General features: G+C 43.0%; 1 protein-coding gene across 1 annotated transcript in view; it reads left to right on the top strand.

The window, feature by feature from the left end:
- Nucleotides 1–20,410, top strand: part of LOC125486846 (FERM and PDZ domain-containing protein 2-like) — a 92,272-nt gene that overhangs the window by 9,187 nt on the left and 62,675 nt on the right. Inside the window, exon 2 of the mRNA XM_048616183.1 lies at nucleotides 9,620–9,760. Within this exon, the coding sequence (XP_048472140.1) occupies nucleotides 9,637–9,760 (124 nt within the window). The 5' untranslated portion in view covers nucleotides 9,620–9,636. The remainder of the gene's footprint in view (nucleotides 1–9,619; nucleotides 9,761–20,410) is intronic.

The raw sequence follows: 20,410 nt of genomic DNA, 5'->3' as shown, positions 1-20,410 counted from the left end.
CAGTTTCCTTCCCTAAGTGGGAATAGTGAACTAGATGGGTTTTTTCTGATAATCAACAATGGGTCCATGGTCACCATTAGACTCTTAATTCAGATTTTTATTGAATTCAAATTCCATCATCTTCCACAGTAGGATTCAAACCCAGGTCCCCAGAATGTTACTTGGGTCCGTTGATTAATAGTCCAGTGACAATACTACTAGGCCATTGCCTCCCCATTTACTTTTATCCTGTTAAGCCTTTTTCAAAGGGATCCCCTCTCGTTCTTCTTAATTCCAGTGAGTAGAGTGCCAACCTATTTAATCTTTGTGCATCAGACAATCTCTCCAAACCAGGGATCATCCTAGTGAACCAGGGATCATCCTAGTGAATATAAGTCAGTTCTAGAGTGTGGACGTGAGCTATGTTATCTTAAATTGTTTGTTAGTTATTAGCAAACTCAGGATAGTTCAGCACGTGCTGCCTGATTGAGGAATCACATCTAACAATAGACATTTTGTTTTGGGGTTTTTGCAAAGCACAGCTGGTTTGGTGCAGTCTTTACTCTGCATATTATGAGCAACCAAAGGCGACATGCTGCTTGCTTTGATTGGCCAATTGCTGGGATGAACAGCTTATGAACCTGACATTGCATCAGCACTGAAATTTATACACAGTGTTGCTCAGTTTTATGGTAGGCAGAACATCTCTTTTTGAGCAAATGGCAACACCCTCTGTTGCAGAAAATACCACTCATGTAGTCACTGCATAGTGACAGAATGAAATGGCTCATTGAACCTGTTGTTCAAATGTTTGAGATACTTTAAGATACTTGGAGATAGCAAGAACTGCAGATGCTGGAGTCAGAAACAACACAGTGTGGAGCTGGAGGAACACAGCATGCCAGGCAGCAACAGAGGAGCAGAAGAGTTGACGCTTCGGTTCTTCAGAAATGAACAAGGTTTCCGACGTCATCTTTCCTGCTCCTCTGACGCTGCCTGACCTGCTGTGTTCCTCCAGCTCCACACTGTGTTGTCTTTGAGATGCTTTACCTTTCCAGGGTGATTTGAGGTAGACTGAGCAGTCCTTCAGTCTGAAAAAGGGTAGGCTTTGTCCCATTTGTGAGCTGGTGCAATATACAGTGAATGATAATCTGATCAGGATGCTTTTCGTGTGCTCTATTTCTGTGTCAAAATTTACAAAGTGAGCAAATGACAAAGCGCCATATTCACATGATTGTTGTTCAGGGTAGTCTACCTACAACATTTAATCTGAATCTATTTTGATGTTGTGCATTAGTAAGAAAAAACAGATCTGAAATAACATTTTAAAAAAAACATAGTCATACAGCACAGAAATGGATCCTTCAGTCCAACTCGTCCATGCTAACCAAGTTTCCTGAACGGAACTATTTCCATTTGCCTGCATTTGGCCCATATCCCGCTAAACCTTTCCTATTATTGTAGCTGTCCAGATGCCCTTTAAATTTTGTAATTGTACCTGCTTCTACCACTTCCTCTGGCAGCACGTTCCATATACATATCAACCGCTGGGTAAAAAAGTTAACCCTCAGGTTCTTTTTCAATCTTTCCCCTCTCAAATTCCCCTACCCTGGGGAAAGGACCTTGGCTATTCACCCTATTTATGTCCCTCATGATTTTATAAACCTCTGTAAGGTCACCCCTCAACCTCCTACACTCCAGGGAAAAAGGTCCCAGCCTCTCGTTATAACACAAACCCTCCACTCTCAGCAATGTCCTTATAAATTTTATCTGGACCTTTTCTAGTTTAATATCATCTTTCCTATACAGGGTGATCAGAATTGTACGCAGTGTTCCAAAAGTGACCTCACCGATGTCTTGTACAGCTGCAACATGACATCCCGATTCCTGTACTCTATACTCTGACCAATGAAGGCATACCTACCAAACTCCTTCTTCACCACTCTGTCTATTGCAACGCCGCTTTCAAGAAAGTATATATCTACACCCCTAGGTCCCTCTGTTCAACAACACTCTCCAGGGCGCTACCGTTAACTGTATAAGTCCTACCCTGGTTTATCTTACCAAAATGCAACACTTCACATTTATCTAAATAAAACTCCATTGCCACTTCTTGGCCCATTGGCCCATCTCATTGATTCATAGAATAGTACAGCACAGAAACAGATCCTTTGGTCCAACTCATCCATGCTGACCAGATACCCTAAATTAATCTGGTCCCATTTGCCAATATTTGGCTGAAATCCCTCTAAAACTTTCCTATTCATGTATCCATCCAGATGCCTTTTAAATTGATCAAGATCTGATCAAGATCTCTTTGTACTCTTAGACATCCTTCTTCACTGTCCACTATACCACCAATTCTGGTGTCATCCACAAACTTACTAACCATACCTCCTTTATTCTCATCCACATCATTGATATGAATGACAAATAACAATGGACACAGACTTCCAGTGCAAGAGGTGCAATATTCAACAGAGTGGCAAGTCAATAAAATGTTTAAGTAACCTATGACCTTTCAGAATCTCAGTCTGCTTGGAATCCCTTTGAATCAGTGATGCTGCCTGCTTAAGAGGCGATGAATTCAGTTGTTCGTGTTTGCGACAAGAAAGGTTGCAGTCTCTTGTGTGACAACTTTTTGGATGAACAAACTTCAGGGATCTTGTTTTATTGGTAGTTTATTCTTGGAGAACGTTGTCAGAATTATTGATTTTTCTGACATGGCAACTGGGAATCCTTTGCAGGAAGATTTTTTTTTCCCCCTGAAATCAATTTCAACAATGACATATTTCTGTAGCACCTTTTTCATGTTGTACCATTTTCCACTGTGCTTCACAGGAAAGTTACCAAACAAAACTTGTCATTGAGCCACATATGGGGACATTTTGGAGAGACATGGCAAAAAGGGAAGTTGTAGGAGTGCTATATAGCAGGGAAGAGAGGTAGAAGATTTGGGAGGGAATCCCAGACATGTGAATTTCAAGCTCTTATGTAATGAGACATGGAATAGTGCTAGTCCTCCCCTATTATTACTAAATTATCAATGAAACTGCACTTTGAGATGTTGCGTGTTTCAAAGCCATGCTTTCTATCCATTACATTAGTGGTGAAAACTGTATTTTGATAAAATAAGAGAAATTGGGCAGAAATGATTGAAATGTAATCGTTTCTTTTTCTGGATCCAGTTCAGTTATTATGGATTCAATCAGAGTCCAAAGTTGTTTAAAGTTAGACCAGTGGGTCCTGTTTTTAGGAGTTTCCCAACTTCCTAAGGCACCAAAATGGTGGACAGGAAGAAACCGACACTTGCACCTGCAAATACACCCATCATATTGGGAAAGGACAAAAAAGAGATGACTTTTAACCACATTGAAAGCGGGTGTTGACTCACTGTCCACCATATTGGGAAAGGACAAAGAAGAGGTGACCTTTAACTACACCTAAACAGATTTTATTTCATTTGTAAATATAAATATGGAATCTAATGCTTGCTACAGGTCTTTAGTTATAGTCTCCAAATTGATACTTCTGAATTAGGCCTTAATGGAAAATATGTTGAAAGAGAACTTTTCAGGGCGGGCAGAAGAATCCCTCCTCAGTAGATTTCAGCAGGATCCCATTGGCTGTTCTCAGGCAGAACAAGCTCCTCCTCGTGGAGCTTGGTCAATCCTGGTCAGATTTAGCCAGCAATGAGAAAAGGGACCTCATTGGTTGACAGAAGTTGAAGAGAGAACTTGAAATGAGAGTAAACACAAAACAATAAGTGAGGGAAAGAAAAAGTTGTACAACTAGAATGAAGCAGAAGCCATCAGCAACTGGAACAAGGTCAGAAATCACATGACACCAGGTTATAGTCCAACAGGTTTATTGAAGCTTTCTGAGCCTTGCTCCTTCTTCAGATGTTACTGACAGAGTTGGCATCAGACACAGAATTTATAAGTAAAAGATCAAAGGATCACACAACTGATGAGAATGTATTAAACAAACCTAAGATGCTGCGTGACCCTTTGATCTTTAAAGAGCTAACAGCATCTTAGGTTTATTAATACATCCTCATCAGTTGTCTGACCCTTTGATCCTTTTCTTATAAATTCTGTGTCTGATGTCACCTCTCTCACTAATACCTGAAAAAGGAGTGAGGCTCGGAAAGCTTGTGTTTTCAAGTTAACATTTTGGACTATAACCTGGTGTCGTGTGATTTCTGACCTTGTCCACCCCAGTCCAACACTGGCACCTCCACACCACAACTGGAACAACTCAGCTGAGGGCGATTCACACAAAGTAAAGATTTCTAAAAAGATAGGAGGCACACACAGCAGTATTCAAACACTGAGTAATGATCTGAAATGTGTTTGGAAGTAAAAGGTACTGGTACAATATTGTTTCAACAGTCATGATTGTACAAAGAATATGCAAGTCACAAGTATGCTATTCAGCCTGATCAGTGGATGCCAGTATTTATACTTCACTCAGCTTCCTCCCATCCTTCCCCATTGTAACATTCAATGGTTTGATTGTTCTATGTTTAATTAGTTTTTTTCTGATTCATTGACCCTTCTGCACTTGTTTGATTGATTAAGCCTGTGTGTGGAGCTAAAGAGTTATGTGCAATTGCAAACCTGGGAATGAACATAGAACACAGAACAGTACAGCACAGTACAGGCCCTTCGGCCCATGATGTTGTGCCAAACCTTTACCCTAATGCTTAGGTCTATCTAACCTCCACCCCTACCTTATACTATCATCCATATGCCTATCTAATAGCTGCTTAAATGCCCCTAGTGAGGCTGACTCCACTACCTTCTCCGGCAATGCATTCCATGCCCCTACCACTCTCTGAGTAAAGAACCTACCTCTGACGTCTCCCGTATATCTACCTCCACTCACTTTAAAACTATGCCCCCTCGTAATAGCTACCTCCACCCTAGGAAAAAGTCTCTGGCTGTCCACTCTATCTATACCTCTGATGATTTTGTACACGTCTATCAAGTCACCTTTCATCCTTCGTCATTCTAAACAGAAAAGCCCTAGCTCTCTCAACCTTTCCTCGTAAGATCTTCCCTCCATTCCAGGCAACATCCTGGTAAATCTCCTCTGCACCTTTTCCAACGCTTCCACATCTTTCCTGTAATGAGGCGACCAGAACTGGACACAATACTCCAGATGTGGCCGAACCAGGCTTTTGTATAGCTGGAGCATAACTTCACAGCTCTTGAACTCAACCCCTCTATTAATGAAAGCTAACACACCATACGCCTTCTTAACAACTCTATCCACCTGGGTGGCAGCTTTCAGGGAACTGTGAACATGAACCCCAAGATCCCTCTGCTCCTCCACACTGCCAAGAATCTTTCCGTTAACCCTGTATTCTGCTTTCAAGTTTGTCCTTCCAAAATGAATCATCTCACACTTTTCAGGGTTAAACTCCATCTGCCACTTCTCAGCCCAGCTCTGCATCCTATCAATGTCCCTTTGTAACCGAGAACAGCCCTCTGCACAATCCACAACTCGACCCACCTTCATATCGTCCACGAACTTGCTAATCCACCCTTCCACTCCTTCATCCAAATCATTTACAAAAATCACAAATAGAAGAGGACCCAGAACAGATCCTTGTGGTACACCACTTGTAACTGAGCACCATGTTGAATATTTTCCGTCCACTACCACTCTTTGTCTTCTAAGGGTCAGCCAATTCTGAATCCAATCTGCCACATTTCCCCCTATCCCATGCCTCCTTACCTTCTGCATGAGCCTACCATGGGGAACCTTATCAAACGCCTTACTTAAATCCATGTATACCACATCTACTGCTCTACCTTCATCCACGTGTTTGGTCACCTCTTCAAAGAATTCAATAAGGTTTGTGAGGCGTGATCTACCCCTTATAAATCCATGCTGACTATCACGAATCAAACTGTGCCTTTCCAAGTGATCATAAATTCTATCTCTCAGAACCCTTTCCAATAATTTGCCCACCACTGATGTAAGACTAACTGGCCTATAATTTCCGAAGTTATCCCTATTCCCTTTTTTGAACAAGGGAATGACGTTTGCCTCTCTCCAATCTTCCGGCACTATACGCGTGGACAGTGAGGACGAAAAGATCATCGTCAAAGGCCCTGCGATCTCTTCCCTCGCTTCCCATAGAATCCTTGGATAAATCCCATCAGGCCCGGGGGACTTATCTATCTTCAACTTCCTCAAAATTCCTAGCACATCTTCCTTACTAACATCGACCTCCTCTAGCCTACCAGCCTGTTTCACACTGTCCTCTTCTACAACGAGGTCCCTCTTAGTTGTGAATACCGAAGAAAAGTATTCATTAAGGACCTCTCCTATCTCTTTAGGCTCTGTGCACAAATTCCCTTTACAATTCTTGATCGGTCCTACCCTTTCTCTGGTCATTCTCTTATTCCTCACGTATGTGTAAAAAGCCTTGGAGTTTTCCTTGATCCTATCTGCCAAGGTTTTCTCATGCCCCTTTATAGCTCTCCTAAGCTCTTTCTTCAGCTCCTTCCTGGATAACTTGTATCCCTCTAGAGCCTTTTCTGTTCCTTGTTTCCTAAACCTTTCTTAAGTGCCGAATGTTCTGGAAAGGATCTGGAATATAAAGACCACGTGTTGAAAATCTTTCAAGTTTGGAGATGTTTTAAAGTATGTTTTCCACACTGTAGGGATTCTATGATTCTATGATTATAAGTGAAGATTTAGAACTGGAGTTATCTCTGAATTACTCAGAGATGAATAACCTACGAAAACTAGACTCATCTAACTCTATTACTTAACTGTCTAAGTCTATCTCCCTATTTGCTATCTCCATTCACATTCCTTTACAGGATGTGGGCATTACTGGCTGGGCCCATATTTATTTCCCATCTCTAATTACCCTGAGAAAGTGGTGATGAGCCGCCTTTTTGAACCAATGCAGTCTATGTGGAGTCTGCATACCCACAATGCTGTTAGGGAGCGAGTTCCAGGATTTTGGCCTAGTGACAGTGAAGTAATGACAATATATTTCCAAGTGAGGATGGTGAGCGGCTGCGAGGGGAACTTGCAGGTGCTGGTGTTCCCAGGTATTTGTTGACCTTGTCCTTCTGGTTGGCAGAGCAAATGGGTTTTAGAAGGTGCTGTTGAAGGAGCCTTGGTGAGTTGATGCAGTGCATCTTGTAGATGGTACACCCTGCTGCCCCTTTATGTCAGTGGCGCTGACAATGCATTTTGAAGGTTGTGGGTAGGGTGCCAATAAGTGGGGCTGCTCTGTCCTAGTTGCATCATGTTCCTTGAGTGTTGTTGGAGCTGCACCCATCCAGGCAAATGGGGACTATTCCATCACACTGCTGACCTGTAGATGATGGTTAGACTTTGGGGATTCAGGAGGGGGGGGGGTGGGTTACTCACTGAAGGGTTCCGAGCCTCTGATCTTTTCTTGCAGCTGCAGTATTTCTGTGGCTATACAGAGTGATGGCGTTCTCTCAATCAGGGGATCTATGCAGGAAAGAAAATTGAGTTGGTTCAGGTGGTCAGCAGCAGATTCTGGGCCACTCTCATGGTGAGACTGTCACATTGCACACTGCTTAGGCTTGGGATTTCACTCAACATATCAATACTAATCTTCTGCTGTGAGAATAAAATAGTAGAGATTGTAGGTTCAACAGGTATGCAATCAAATATATTGTCATCTAAGGGTACACCAACTGTCACAAGGGCTCTAAATGTCTGGATCAAAATTAATAAATTGATACAAAAGTAATTCTCTCAAATAACCAAAATAATTTCTTTCCAGATGAATTTTCTTTAGGTATAGTATCAAGGTTTCAGCATTCATTGTCTATCTCTAACTGTCCCGGAACCGAATTTCTTTTAGAGAGTGTTGAGAGTCAATCACATTGTTCTGGGTTTGAATCCAGAATGGGTAACAATAGCAGGTTTCCTTCCTTTAAAGGACATTATAAACCAGATGGATTTTTCCCAACAATTATTCCATTACTGAGACCATGTCCAGATTTTATGAATTGATTTTAAATTTCAATAAGGCCTGATTTGAACCCACATTCCCAGATCATTATAGCCTAGTGACAATACCACGATGCTACCATCTACCTCTTTCTGTAAGCAGTTTCTGTCCCAAATTTCCTAACCAAAAGCTCCCAAAAGATAGGAGTTAAGGAGCTGAAACTGGAAGAAATAGATGCACCATTACAAAGAATGTGTTTCATCATCAATTTGAGCTATGTCTTACACACAGACAATGAACATGGTTTGTGGATTCTAGGGTTTCTCCTGTTTCATTGTTGATGTTTGCATGCATTGCTCTGGTCTCTCTAATTTGCAGGTGAAGTAAATAATTTATAGTCTTTGTAGCTGTGTTATGCTTGTGCACACTGCTTTGAATTGCTGGCAAAGGAGCAGGCTAATCGTTTTCATTGGGCACATCAATTTCAGTGTGAACCATGGGATTTTAAGTAAGTTACCAAAATGGCCGATAGAGCAATATCTATAGATACATTGTAAATTAACTTGAGGCAGATGCCTGGTTTACACGGCTCTTAAATGTTGTTTGCCTAACACAACAAGCACAAAAGGTATGTTGTACTGTCTCTTTGGTAATTTTTGTGGGAAACATTGTTTCCAGAAGAGTCAATAACCAAAGAACAATAAACTGAAGATAAATGGCAAAAGATGAGGGGAGATGGGGGAGATAAGGATTGGATGTAAGGTATACCTTCACTATTGATAATCATGGCTGGCTCAGTGCTTAGCAGTGTTACCTCACAGCGCCAGGGACCCAGGTTTGATTCCACCCTTGGGCGGCTGTCTGTGTGGAGTTTGCACGTTCTCCCTGTGTCTGCATGGGTTTCCTCCGGATGCTCCGGTTTCCTCTCACTGTCCAAAGACGTGCAGGTTAGGTGGATTGGCCATGGGAAATTGCACCTACTATCCAGGGTTGTGCAAGCTCAGTTGGATTAGCCATGGAAAGGCAGGGCACAGGATAGGGTGAGGGTTGTGGATCTGGAGGCATACTCTTCTGAGGGCTAGTGTGGACTCAATGGGCTGCATAACCTGCTTTCACAATGTGGGGATTCTATATGTTGGTATGAGCTATCTAGTTGAACTGTCACTATCGTGTTTCCTGAGAGGGATCTATGGGATCTGCTTGTTTCATTGAGATAGAAGTAAACCATTTGGTAGTCTAATGAGATGAGGTTCTTGTCTTAACAAGATGTAGCTTCTTGCATGATTGCAACTAGGTTACATTAATATGATAGACATTGTTACTGAGAAAGTGAGGAAGGTCCATACAGTGGATCTTATTCCCTCAAGATCCTGAGCTGCCCTTCTACCAAGTCTACATAACTCTACATTAACCCTTTCATACTCTTGCACAACAGAAACACTTCTTTTAACAAAGGGGCCTGTTATGATCTGGTATACACTGCCTGAAAGAAGGCTGGAGTAACTTCCAAAAACAAGTTGGATATATATTTGAAGAATGTGAGGTTTTCAGGAGTATGGAGAAAGGGTAGGAGAGTGGAACACGTTTACCAGTTCTTTCACATAGCCAGCACAGGCGATAAAGGGCCGTTGGGCTGTTATCAGTAGAACCCATTTATGCTCACTGTTATTTTCTTTGCAGGGTTTTCCAGTTCAACCATGAGTAATCCTTTTGTGACACTGGCTGAGGTCCTGGAGGCAAGAGGAAGTCCTATGGAAGATGATGAGATCTGGGCCTTGTTGTTGCAAGCTACCGAGGTCTTGCAGGAAAATGTGCTAGAAGGTAATTTCTTCAAAAACTCCAGCTATTATTTAATTTTTACATTGTGCCTCTAAGTGCTACAAAACAAATTCCGACCTTCTCAAAATGAGAGCAAAGTCCCAAACGTCTGCTTCAGGTTTATATAGATTGGGAACCAGCATTTCACAAGCAGCTTCATTTGTCTTTCACGTTGCATCATCATCATCTCATTCATTGGGCAGTTGGGAAGGCAGTCCTTTGGAAAAGCAAAATATTGAAGAGACTGAAATCTGAGGTAAAAATAGCTACTCAGCAGGTCAGGCAGCATCTGTGGAGAGGGAGACAGTTAGTATTTCCTACTTTCTGATAAAAGGTCATCAAACTGTAATCCTGTCCCCTATGGAGAATTCTGCTGAAGAATTTCAGTTTTTTTTTCTGCTTTGTAGTCATAAGAGCATAAGAAATAGGAGCAGGAGTAGGATATCTGGCCCCTCGAGCCTGCTCAGCCATTCAACAAGACCATTGCTGATCATTTTGTGGACACAGCTCCATTTACCTGCCCGCTCACACCATAACCCTTAATTCCTTTACTGTTCAAAGATCTATCTGTTTTTGCCTTAAAAGCGTTCAATGAGGTAGCCTCAACTGCTTCACTGGGCAGGGAATCCCACAGATTCACAACCCTTTGGGTGAAGAAGTTCTTCCTCAACCCAGTCCTAAATCTGCTCTTCCTTGTTTTGAGGCTATGTCCCTTAGTTCTAGTCATATTTCAGTTGTGGCTCCTTATCAGTTTTATTATTAAAGCTTCGAAAAGTATAAAGCATTGGATTCTGTAAAGGCTAGAATTGGCATGGTTTAGGCACAGCTTATTCTCAATGCTTCCCTTTTTCCGCATTTCCGTGAAAAGTGAACTAACAACAAGCTGCAGGAAATGTGAGGATCGTGACCAAAGAGAGCGGTTTCAAAGAGATAATGAAAGAAGGTGAGAATGAGGGAAAGATGTTGGGTCTGGACAGTAACGTAGGCCCTAGGGGCAAACTTGCTGACTTTGGATTGAGTGGGAGGTAGATGATGAGGACAGAGTTTGCAGAACAGTGTGTGCACTGAAGATCATGAAGCTAAGAGATAGTGCGAGGGCAGAGTAGGACATGGTTTCGGAGAAACTTGCAGATAAGAACAAGAATTTTGCAAATAATGTATTGGCAGATATGGTGCTCCTGATGGTCTGCAATTACAGGATGATTAGAAGGTGATACTTAGAAAGTCACAAAGAAGGACTGTGGAGACTGGAAGAGAAAGGTATGGTTAAGCATTTGATTGTGCTAAAATGTATAGCCCAAGTTCTTGCTTTTTCAATACAAAGGTTGATCTAGTTAGGACAAAAATCATTGCATTAAATTCCTGATCTGTCACAGTTCAGTATGTTAGAACTATGACCCACTCTGTTTCTTAAAGCCAGCATAATATTGTCAGCCATTTATCAAAAATTGAACAACGACCCTGAGCATCCTTATACCTTCTGTCAATCTGTGCCATCTGACTGGATCTCATCTAATATAATTTAGAGCTTGCTGTTAGATCCCGCTACAGCATTGATGATTAAAAATATACAGGTCCAAATGTTACAAATCATTTGTCACAAATAGAAACTCCAAATAAGATATAATATCTTAGTAAAATATTTACACCTGAATTGTTCGGGGTTGAACTATACAATGGCCTGGACTGGGACTTTGTCCAAAAGAACTTTCCAACTTTACTCCCTCAGAGTATCGAATGGCTCATGGAAGCTACAGTCAGCCTGAGCTCACTGCTGGTTTTGTTTGTTCTCAGGCCACATGTTGTTCCACCGAAAATGCAACCTGTTTAGTACAATACTAAGCTGCTCAAATATCAGGGCAGCTCCCTCTCTGTAATAAGGGCTTTTTGCTTCCTTAGCAACGTTACATGAAAACAGAGAACACTTTGACCCTGGGAACTAGTTCCACTGTCATTCATCTACACACCCAAATGATTCAGGATTCCCAGGCTCAGGCTATTGCCATACTGTGATCAGGTCCCAGTGTTGGTGCCGCAGGGTGCCATCTTCTGTAAGGAAACCAGCTTTCACCTATCTTGTGGGGATCATTTTGAGAGTGGGTATAATCTGGGGAAAGCCATGGGACCATCCACATTTAGTTGAAGTGGCACTGATGTAAACAGACTGGCATTTGATACCAGAGGGCATCCTTTCATTAGGAAAACTAAATACTTTTAAAATTGGGATTTGGCAATAATGGATAGGGATCTCCCCTTTCTCAAAATTCTTCCCAGAAATCTATTTTAACCAAAGATGTGCAGGTTACGGTGGATTGGGCATACTAAATTGCCAATAATGTCCAGAGATGTGCAAGTTAGTTGGGTTAGCCATGGGAAATGCAGGATTACAGGGATACAGTAGGGAGCTGGGTCTGTGTGGGATGCTCTTTGGAGGGTGATTGTGGGCTGGATGGGCCAAATGGCCTGCTCCCACACTGTACGGACTCTGTGGTCCTATAGTCAACTAACTGAATTGCAGACACTTGAAGATTGACAGGGTCACATGTTTGTTCAACATTATTGCCATGATGGACAGAAAAGCAACTGATGCAAGAGTTGCTTGAATGAGGTCAGCATTGATCCAACGTTACCTCACAAAATGGATATTTTCCGTGACTCTATTTAGCTACATTGCCCTTTCCTAGTTAAGTGGTTTGAGGACGTTGTCTACAATGGAAGAAAATGTTTATTTAACATATAAATTGGGTCATTCCAGCTCACTTCATCTCCTGTTTGATGTTATTGATTGGTTGCACCATTGCACTTCACTCGTCAAAAAATGTCTCCAACATCCCACAAGGCGCAAGCTGAACCATGTTTGAAGATTACAGAAAAAAAACAATTTCAACAGTATCCTGCTTATAAATAAACAGCTCCAGTGTCTTTAGTTCTCTTGTACGATGTCTTTGTTTAACTGTTAGAGTAGGCATGTCACTTGTTCCTCAATCTCTGTTCCACATCCAATCAGATAGCTGCGTGTTACTTGAGAGGGACATAAACTCATTCAGATTTGGAGTTCTGTTCCCAAATCATGAGTTTTCTCATTTGTATTAGAAAGATACTTTAACTGAGGTAAGGACATCTGCTGTGAACTGGAGTTGGAACCCATAACTCAGAGTAGCACAGTGCTGAAGTTAAGATGGACCCTCTATATATAGCACTTTTCACAACTCTCACTATCTCAGTAGACTTTGCTGTCAGTGAAGTACTTGTCTCATCTCTGTTCAAGAAACACACAGGAAGCTCTCACAAAATTCAATAGCGTCTAGATAATCAGATTTCTGAGATGGTTGGTTTAAAGGATAAACATTGGCGAAGGCACCAGGGCTAATGATACTGGTCCACTTCCAAATAGTTGGCAGATACAAGTTTTTTTAATGTACCTAGTCTCAGTTCAAGGCCTTATCCAATAGACGGGTATCTCCGACAGTGCAGCACTCCCTCAGCCCTCCAGACAAGGAGTGCCCACTTTGTTTTTTGTATCAAGTCCTGGAGTAGGGCTTGAACTCAGAATTTTATCTTTAAGGGGCAAGAGTGCTTCTTAGCTTACACGGTGGGGAAACACTAAAACATCTTCCAAAACGTTCCTGATGCTGGATTTGGCTGTGCTTTTTTTGAATCACAGTATTAAATTGGGAATGGTAGCTGAGGCCTATTGTCCCCTTCAGGCTCATAAAATGCTGAGCTTGACCCCAAAACTGCTTGGATCGCAGGCAATGTTGAACAATGTTGAACTCACCTCTGAAGCTGGATGATCCTGCAAAGTCAATGGAGAGAATCTCAATTGCATGGCTATTGTTAAAGCAAACAATACCTTTTGGGCCACCTCTGTCGACAGCATGCCCACAGAGTTCCGCCCTTGAAATTGGAGAGTTTGAATTATGGGGAGAGGCTGGATAGGCTGAGACTTTTTTCACTGGAGCGTATGAGGTTGAGGGGTGACCTTATAGAGGTTTATAAAATCATGAGGGCATAGATAAGGTGAAAGGCAGGTGTCTTTTCTCTAGGGTCGGGGATTTCAAGACCAGGGGACATATTTTTAATGTGAGAGGAGAAAGATTTAAAAAGGACATGAGGAGCAATTTTTTACACAGAGAGTGATTTGTGTATGGAATGAACCTCCAGAGGAAGTGGTGGATGCAGATACAGGTACAACATTTAAAAGACATTTAGATATGTTCATGAATAAGAAATGTATGGAGGGATATGGAGCAAGCGCAGGCAGGTAGGACAAGTTTAGTTTGGGATTATGTTTAGCATGAACTGGTTGGACCAAAGGGTCTGATTCTGTGCTGTATGACTCTATGACTCAGGACTGCGGGAGGTGAAAGGGGCGATGATTAGGCTTCCTCCCATCCTGGGCTACATTCACCTCTGCTCCCTCAGCAAGGGGTCAGACTGGCTTCCTTGGACTACACACCATTAATAAGGCCCATATATGGCCTTGAGAAGTTAGACATGAGCTTCACTGTCTCACTGTGCCAGTCATTACTGCAACATTGGGCCTCAGTTAGATTCAGAATCCAGGCTTAAAGGCTCTCCAGCACTGACCCTTGTCCTTAAAACATGCAGCTGCTGTATGCAGTTCTCCATACAAAAGTGACAGACCCAACCAAAATGTAGATGGCATTTGATGATGAAAGATATGTGGTGTATAAACACCAGTATTGATCTATTGAACAGAATGGCCTATATTCTCTGAAGTACAGCATAATACCGTATACCATTGAAAAGATTACCAATGCACTTCTGGAGATATTGCTGGCCAGCAATAACATTTGGAAACTCAAGGCTCTAATTACTGAAGTTCAAAGTACACGTCCTTGGAATAAAGTGTGTATTGTTCTCTTCGGCAGAGCTAAGACTAACAATTGTATTCGTAAATCATTAACTGTTTGTTTTTCCCGGGGATCTCAAACTAACCTGTGTCAAATCGAAAGGGTTAGGATTCCATGGATGTAAAGTGGCTGAGATAGGGTTCAATAAAACTTCTCAAGCATTCTCCTCCACAGACTGAAGCTCATTTTCACTGTTGGATTCCACTTGCATCCATCTGTCAGCACAGCCTGTGTGTTATTACCAGGATTACTAGCAGGAGAGAAATCAAAGGAACAGCTTGTTGGAAGGCCTTCTGTTAAGTGCAATCAGGAGCTAAAAAACAAATCTATCGACCATTGAAAAGGGGAAATAGGAAACCCTGCCCCTAGCAACCTGACATTTTGCAGCGATTTCTTAGCACTTCGCTAATAGCTACTCTGGTGAGAAATACTATTGGTAAAACCAACAACCAGCCAAATATGACTGTTCTCTGACATTCTTAGGAACTGCGCATTCTGTTATGACTAATGCATCCTATGTTGGCTCAGGGCATATTGTGTATTTCAGAATTAAATGTACTATGGCAGTTATTCAAAACAATACATCATTGAACACAGGTGACCCGGTGGAATTGATAACAAATCAGGTGTTCTAACAAGTGGTGGATTGAAGTGCTACATTACAAAAACCTGTACAGGTACCACAGAAGAAAAATTCAGAAAATATCTGTGTGTGTGAAATTAGACCAGAAACGGTACCTTTGTTCCCTATAATTTTGTTTTCCTTTTGAATGATGAATGAATGATTTATTTGTTGTTGCATATATCTTGAAGGTACATTGAAAAGTGTTATGTCGCCACAATCCAGCACCATTTTGAGGTACAATTTTGAGGATAAAAAGAAATTATTTAAATAAGAGTTCATCTCCTGTTCAAATTGGGGTCTCAAGCACAGCTTCAGGGTTTATGCAACATCTCTGCAAGATGTTCTGGTCCTTAAGGAGGCCTGCTCTGGGAATAGCAGCGATGATGCCAATGCCCCAGGAGACCCCAGCTCTGCTGCTGCACCACTTCCTTATCAACACTGCCAAGATCCAGGCTCTGGGCCTACTGCGTACGGAGTTCCCACTCCAGGAACTGCTGCCACCAAGATTCCAGGCTTCTGGCCTACCACGGCCTGGAGTCCAGGCTCCGGGCCTACCTCTGCCTGAGTCCCCGCTCCAGGCACTGCAACCGCCAAGACTCCAGGCTTTGGGCCTACCATAGCCTGGAGTCCAGGCTCCGGGCCTACCACAGCCAGGGGTCCAGGCTCTTGACACCACCACTACCGCCTAGAGTTCCGGTCCACGCCGCTGACATTGCAGCCACTGCCCCGCCTGCACTGCTCCCGCCTCGAAGATGAAGAAGAAAAGAAACAAAAGACGAAAAAGATGGAAAGGGAAAACAATGCCACCAGCCTGGAGTGGACAGTTCCTATGAGCCCGAACACTACCTACTGCACTGGCGCCATCTTGGTAGACATGGATGTCCAAAGTCTGTGCATGGCATCAACTTGTGAAATCAGACGTCAATGCTGGGAACAGTGCTGGCATGCAAATTGGTATTTGCATAACTTCAAGGGAATGTTGGAGGGTACAGTTGAAAGGAATGACTGAGCAGTGTGTATTCTATATCTTTAGAAAGGCGAAAGTAGAGATAGTGTTGAATAAAAAGGCAAATGAGTCTCTGAGGTGTGCCATGATGTAACAGTGACCTCAATAGTCATGTGTAGAGACTCTGCTAGAGGGTTAGAACTAGTGCAGATTAGATCAGGAAGCTCTATTGCTGTAGCAAGTGTCTATTATTATTAAACATTGTTTAATAGAAACCCAGAGGTCTGGCCTGAGCTTGTATGAAGAACAGTAGAACCCATATTAAAACAGCAAAGACCAAGAGGTCTTGTAAAAGGATTTTACAACTTTGATGGAAGGAATCAAGCCCTGTTACTCTACAAACCATACCAAAAGTGTCAGTATATTATTTAATCACCAACATTATAGTACATAAGGTAATATTTCCAGATTTGCAGATGATACCATGCTAAGCTTAGGGGAGGCAATGGCCTAGTGATATTATCACTGGACTGATAATCCAGAGACCCAGATAACGTTCTGGGGACCCGGGTTCAAATTCCGCCACGGCAGCTGGTGGAATTTGAATTCAATAAATATCTGGAAATAAGAATCTAATGATGACCGTGAATCAATAGCTGATTGTCGGAAAAATCCATCTGGTTCACTAATGTCCTTTAGGGAAGGAGACTGCCATCCTTACCTGGTCTGGCCTACATGTGACTCCAGACCCACAGCAATGTGGTTGACTCTGAACTGCCCTCTGGGCAATTAGGGATGGGCAATAAATGCTGCCTAGCCAGCGATGCCCTCGTCCCGTGAATGAATAAAGGAAAACAAAAGCAGGAATGTGTGTTGTGAAGAAGATGGGAAACTTTTTCGGGAGAGACAAGACAAGGTTAGTGATTGGTGAAGAACATGGCTGATGGAATACAATGTGGGAAAGTGTAATGTTGTTCACTCTGGAAGGGAAACAGACGTGCAGTGTATTTATGAAATGGTGAGAGGTTGGAAATTATAGATGTGCAAAGGGACGTGGGCATCTTTGTTAATAAGTCACCGAAGGCTAACATAGAGGTTCAGCAAGGCATTAGGAAGGTTAATCACAAGAGGATTTGAGTACAGGAGTAGTGAAGCCTTGCTTTAGTTGTACAGGAGCTTGGTTAGAACATCCCTGGAGTACCATGAGGAGGTTTGGTATATTAGGAAAGACATTATTGCCGTTGGAGGAGTGCAACAAATTTTCACCTTCAGGATGGTGGGACTGACCTAAAAGAGCAAACTGGACCTAGAAGTTGAACAATGAGAAGTGATCTCATTTAAACAAAAACTTCAAAACACTTAAAAGTACATACAGGGTAACACGTACAGTTGTGGTGCATGGTGGCTCACTACCTCACGGTGCCAGGGACCCAGATTCGATTCCAGCCTCAGGAGACTGTCTGTGTCTTTACACATTCTCCCTGTGTCTGCGCAAGTTTCCTCCCACAGTCCAAAGATGTGCAGGTTAAGTGGATTGGTCATGCTAAATTTCCCATAGTGTCCTGGGATGTACAGGTTAGGTGGATAAGCCTTGGGGAATACAGAGAGAGGGTAGGGGCATGGGTCTGTGTGGGATGCTCTTCAGAGGGTCAGTGTGGACCCGATGTAGTGATTTTATGATTCTAAATGCAGATAAGATGCTTCTCCTGGTTGAAGAGTCTTGAACCTGTAGGTCCAGTTTTAAAAATAAGGGAGATGCCATTTAGGACTGGGATGAGGAAATTTGTTTTAACTCAGAGGGTTGTAGAACTTTGGAATTCTCTGCCCTAGAGAGGCTGTGGAAGTTCTGTCATCGAGTACATTTAAAATTGAGGTTAATAAGTGTTTGATAATCGATGGCATAAGGGGGTATGGGGATAAAAGACATTGAAATGTTCAATCATCCACAATCGTATTAAATGGTGGAGCCGGACTGATTAGCTGAAGAGAGGAATTTTCTGCTTGCCCTCGAGGTGAGTTTGGAGGTGGGAAGGTATTTAATGAAAATGAGATGCGTTGGTGGCCAAAGTAACTCAAACCCTGCTGTCTTCCTGTCTTCATCAGACTTAAATTCTGGGCGGGAAGGTCTATGGTCAGGCTTTCCTCCATACTGTCAACTCTGACCCTGAAAGTGGCCAATTAATGACCACTTAAAGGCCTCATCCTGCCATGTGACGTATACGGTAGCTAGAACAACGCAATGACCTTGGAGAGCCAGCCCCTCAATTTAAGGTAAAATAAAAGAAAGAATTACAAATACTGGGGATCTGAAACAAAAACTGAAATTGCTGTAGGGGCTCATCAGGTTTGTCAGCAGCTGCAGAGAGAGAGCAGAATTAACGTTCTGAGCTCAGTGACTCTTTATCAGAAGTGACTGCCTGTGAGTGGAGTTTGTACATTCTCCCTATGTCACCTTGGGTTTCCTCTGGGTGCTCCGGTTTCCTCCCACAGTCCAAAGATGTGCAGGTCAGGTGGATTCGTCATGGTAAAAACTCCATGCAGAGTTACAGGGATGGGGTGGGTGTGGGTGGGGATAGTCTTCGGAGGGTCGGTATAGACCTGATGGGCCAAATGGCTTCTTTCTGCTCCATAGCGAATCTACAATTCCGCATCAAGAGCAATATTATTTCTGCAGAGAGAGTGGATCAAAATTTCACCTTTGGGATGCTCATCAGAAGGTGAAGGGTCACCAGGCTTAAGCATTAACTCTGCTTTCTATCACAGATGCTGAGTTTCACTGTTTTGTTCCCTCGATTAAGATACTCAGTGCCTGACTGAGGGACTGGACATCAGGGAGAGGTGTGTGCTGAGACCCACATCCCCACAAACCCCAATTACTTCGCAGTGGGTTTGGTCATGCCACACTCCTGGGAGGAAAGTGTTCTGGCTCCAGCTAACACTCCTTGCGCAGTGATGTTGCTGAACACAAACCCAACCAAGAAGGGTCTAGGCCCGAAACGTCAGCCTTCCTGCTCTTCTGATGTTGCTTGGCCTGCTGTGTTCATCCAGCTGTACACCTTGTTAACTCAGATTCTCCAGCATCTGCAGTTCCTACTATCTCTGAAACAGCCTTTGACTGGCCAGGACCTCTCAGGAGGTGAGCTCTCTGACCCTGGGCTCTAGATTCCAAAGGGAGCTCTGCTGCTAACCTCGCTTCCTCCTGATTGTCTGGACGCCAGAGTCCTTCCCAAAAGCATGGGTCTCTCGCTGGTAGCCCAACAGGTACGTGTGACTTCGCCCATACCTCAACAAAATTCAAGCCATCTCTATCCTTTTATCCTTTCTAATAAACATTGAACTGGCTAGAAGTCGCCATGCTATAGGGAGGATATTATTAAATTTGAAAGGGAGCAGAAAAGATTTACAAGAATATTACTGGGACTAGAAGGGTTTGAGTTATAAGGAGAGGCTGGATAGGCTAGGGGCTTTCTCCCTGGAACATCAGAGGTTGAGGGGTGACCTTTAGAAGTTTATAAAATCATGAGGGACGCAGATAACAAAGATCTTTTCCCTAGGGTAGGGAATTCAAAAGTAGAGGGCGTATGTTTAGAGTGAGAGAGGAAAGATTTAAAAGGGACCTGAGGGGCAACGTTTTCACACAGAGGGTGGTGTATGTGTGGAATGAGCTTCCAGAGGAAGTGGTAAATGCAGGTACAGTTACAACATTTTTAGAATTCGAATAGAATTAGCTTTATTGTCGTATATACGCAAATGAGTGCAGTGAAAATTGTACAAGTCACCGCTAATGGCACTATCTTAGGTACATAGGTCCCTAGGTACAGCTTTTTCAGTTACAGTTCTTGGAAAAATAGAGAAGTAAAAAGGTCCAGCGTTGCAGATTTAGGAACAAATTATAACATGGAGAAAAAGAAAGTTCAGAACAACGGCCCTCCGACCCAGTCCATGCTGGTACCTAGCCTCCAGTCCGCACTGGGCCTTGACTTGAGACTGCGGCAGAATTCACAAGGCTGGAAGATTATTGTGGCATCACCTCGAGACTGGAAGTCCATGCCAAGACCATGCCAGGTCGAGGGACCGCCACGCTGCACCGCTGGGAGATCTCCACACCAGGCTGAGAGGATGTCACGCCACACTGGGCCGAGAGGATGTCATGCTGGCTCGGCAGGCCGCCACGCTGGGCCGAGAGGATGTCGCCCTGGGTCGGC

The sequence above is a fragment of the Rhincodon typus genome, chromosome 34, assembly GCF_021869965.1.
Source record: "Rhincodon typus isolate 14 chromosome 34, sRhiTyp1.1, whole genome shotgun sequence".
In the NCBI taxonomy this organism is placed as follows: domain Eukaryota; kingdom Metazoa; phylum Chordata; class Chondrichthyes; order Orectolobiformes; family Rhincodontidae; genus Rhincodon; species Rhincodon typus.
The sequence above is the reverse complement of the archived record's forward strand: the minus strand, read 5'-3'. Positions and strand labels throughout refer to the sequence as shown.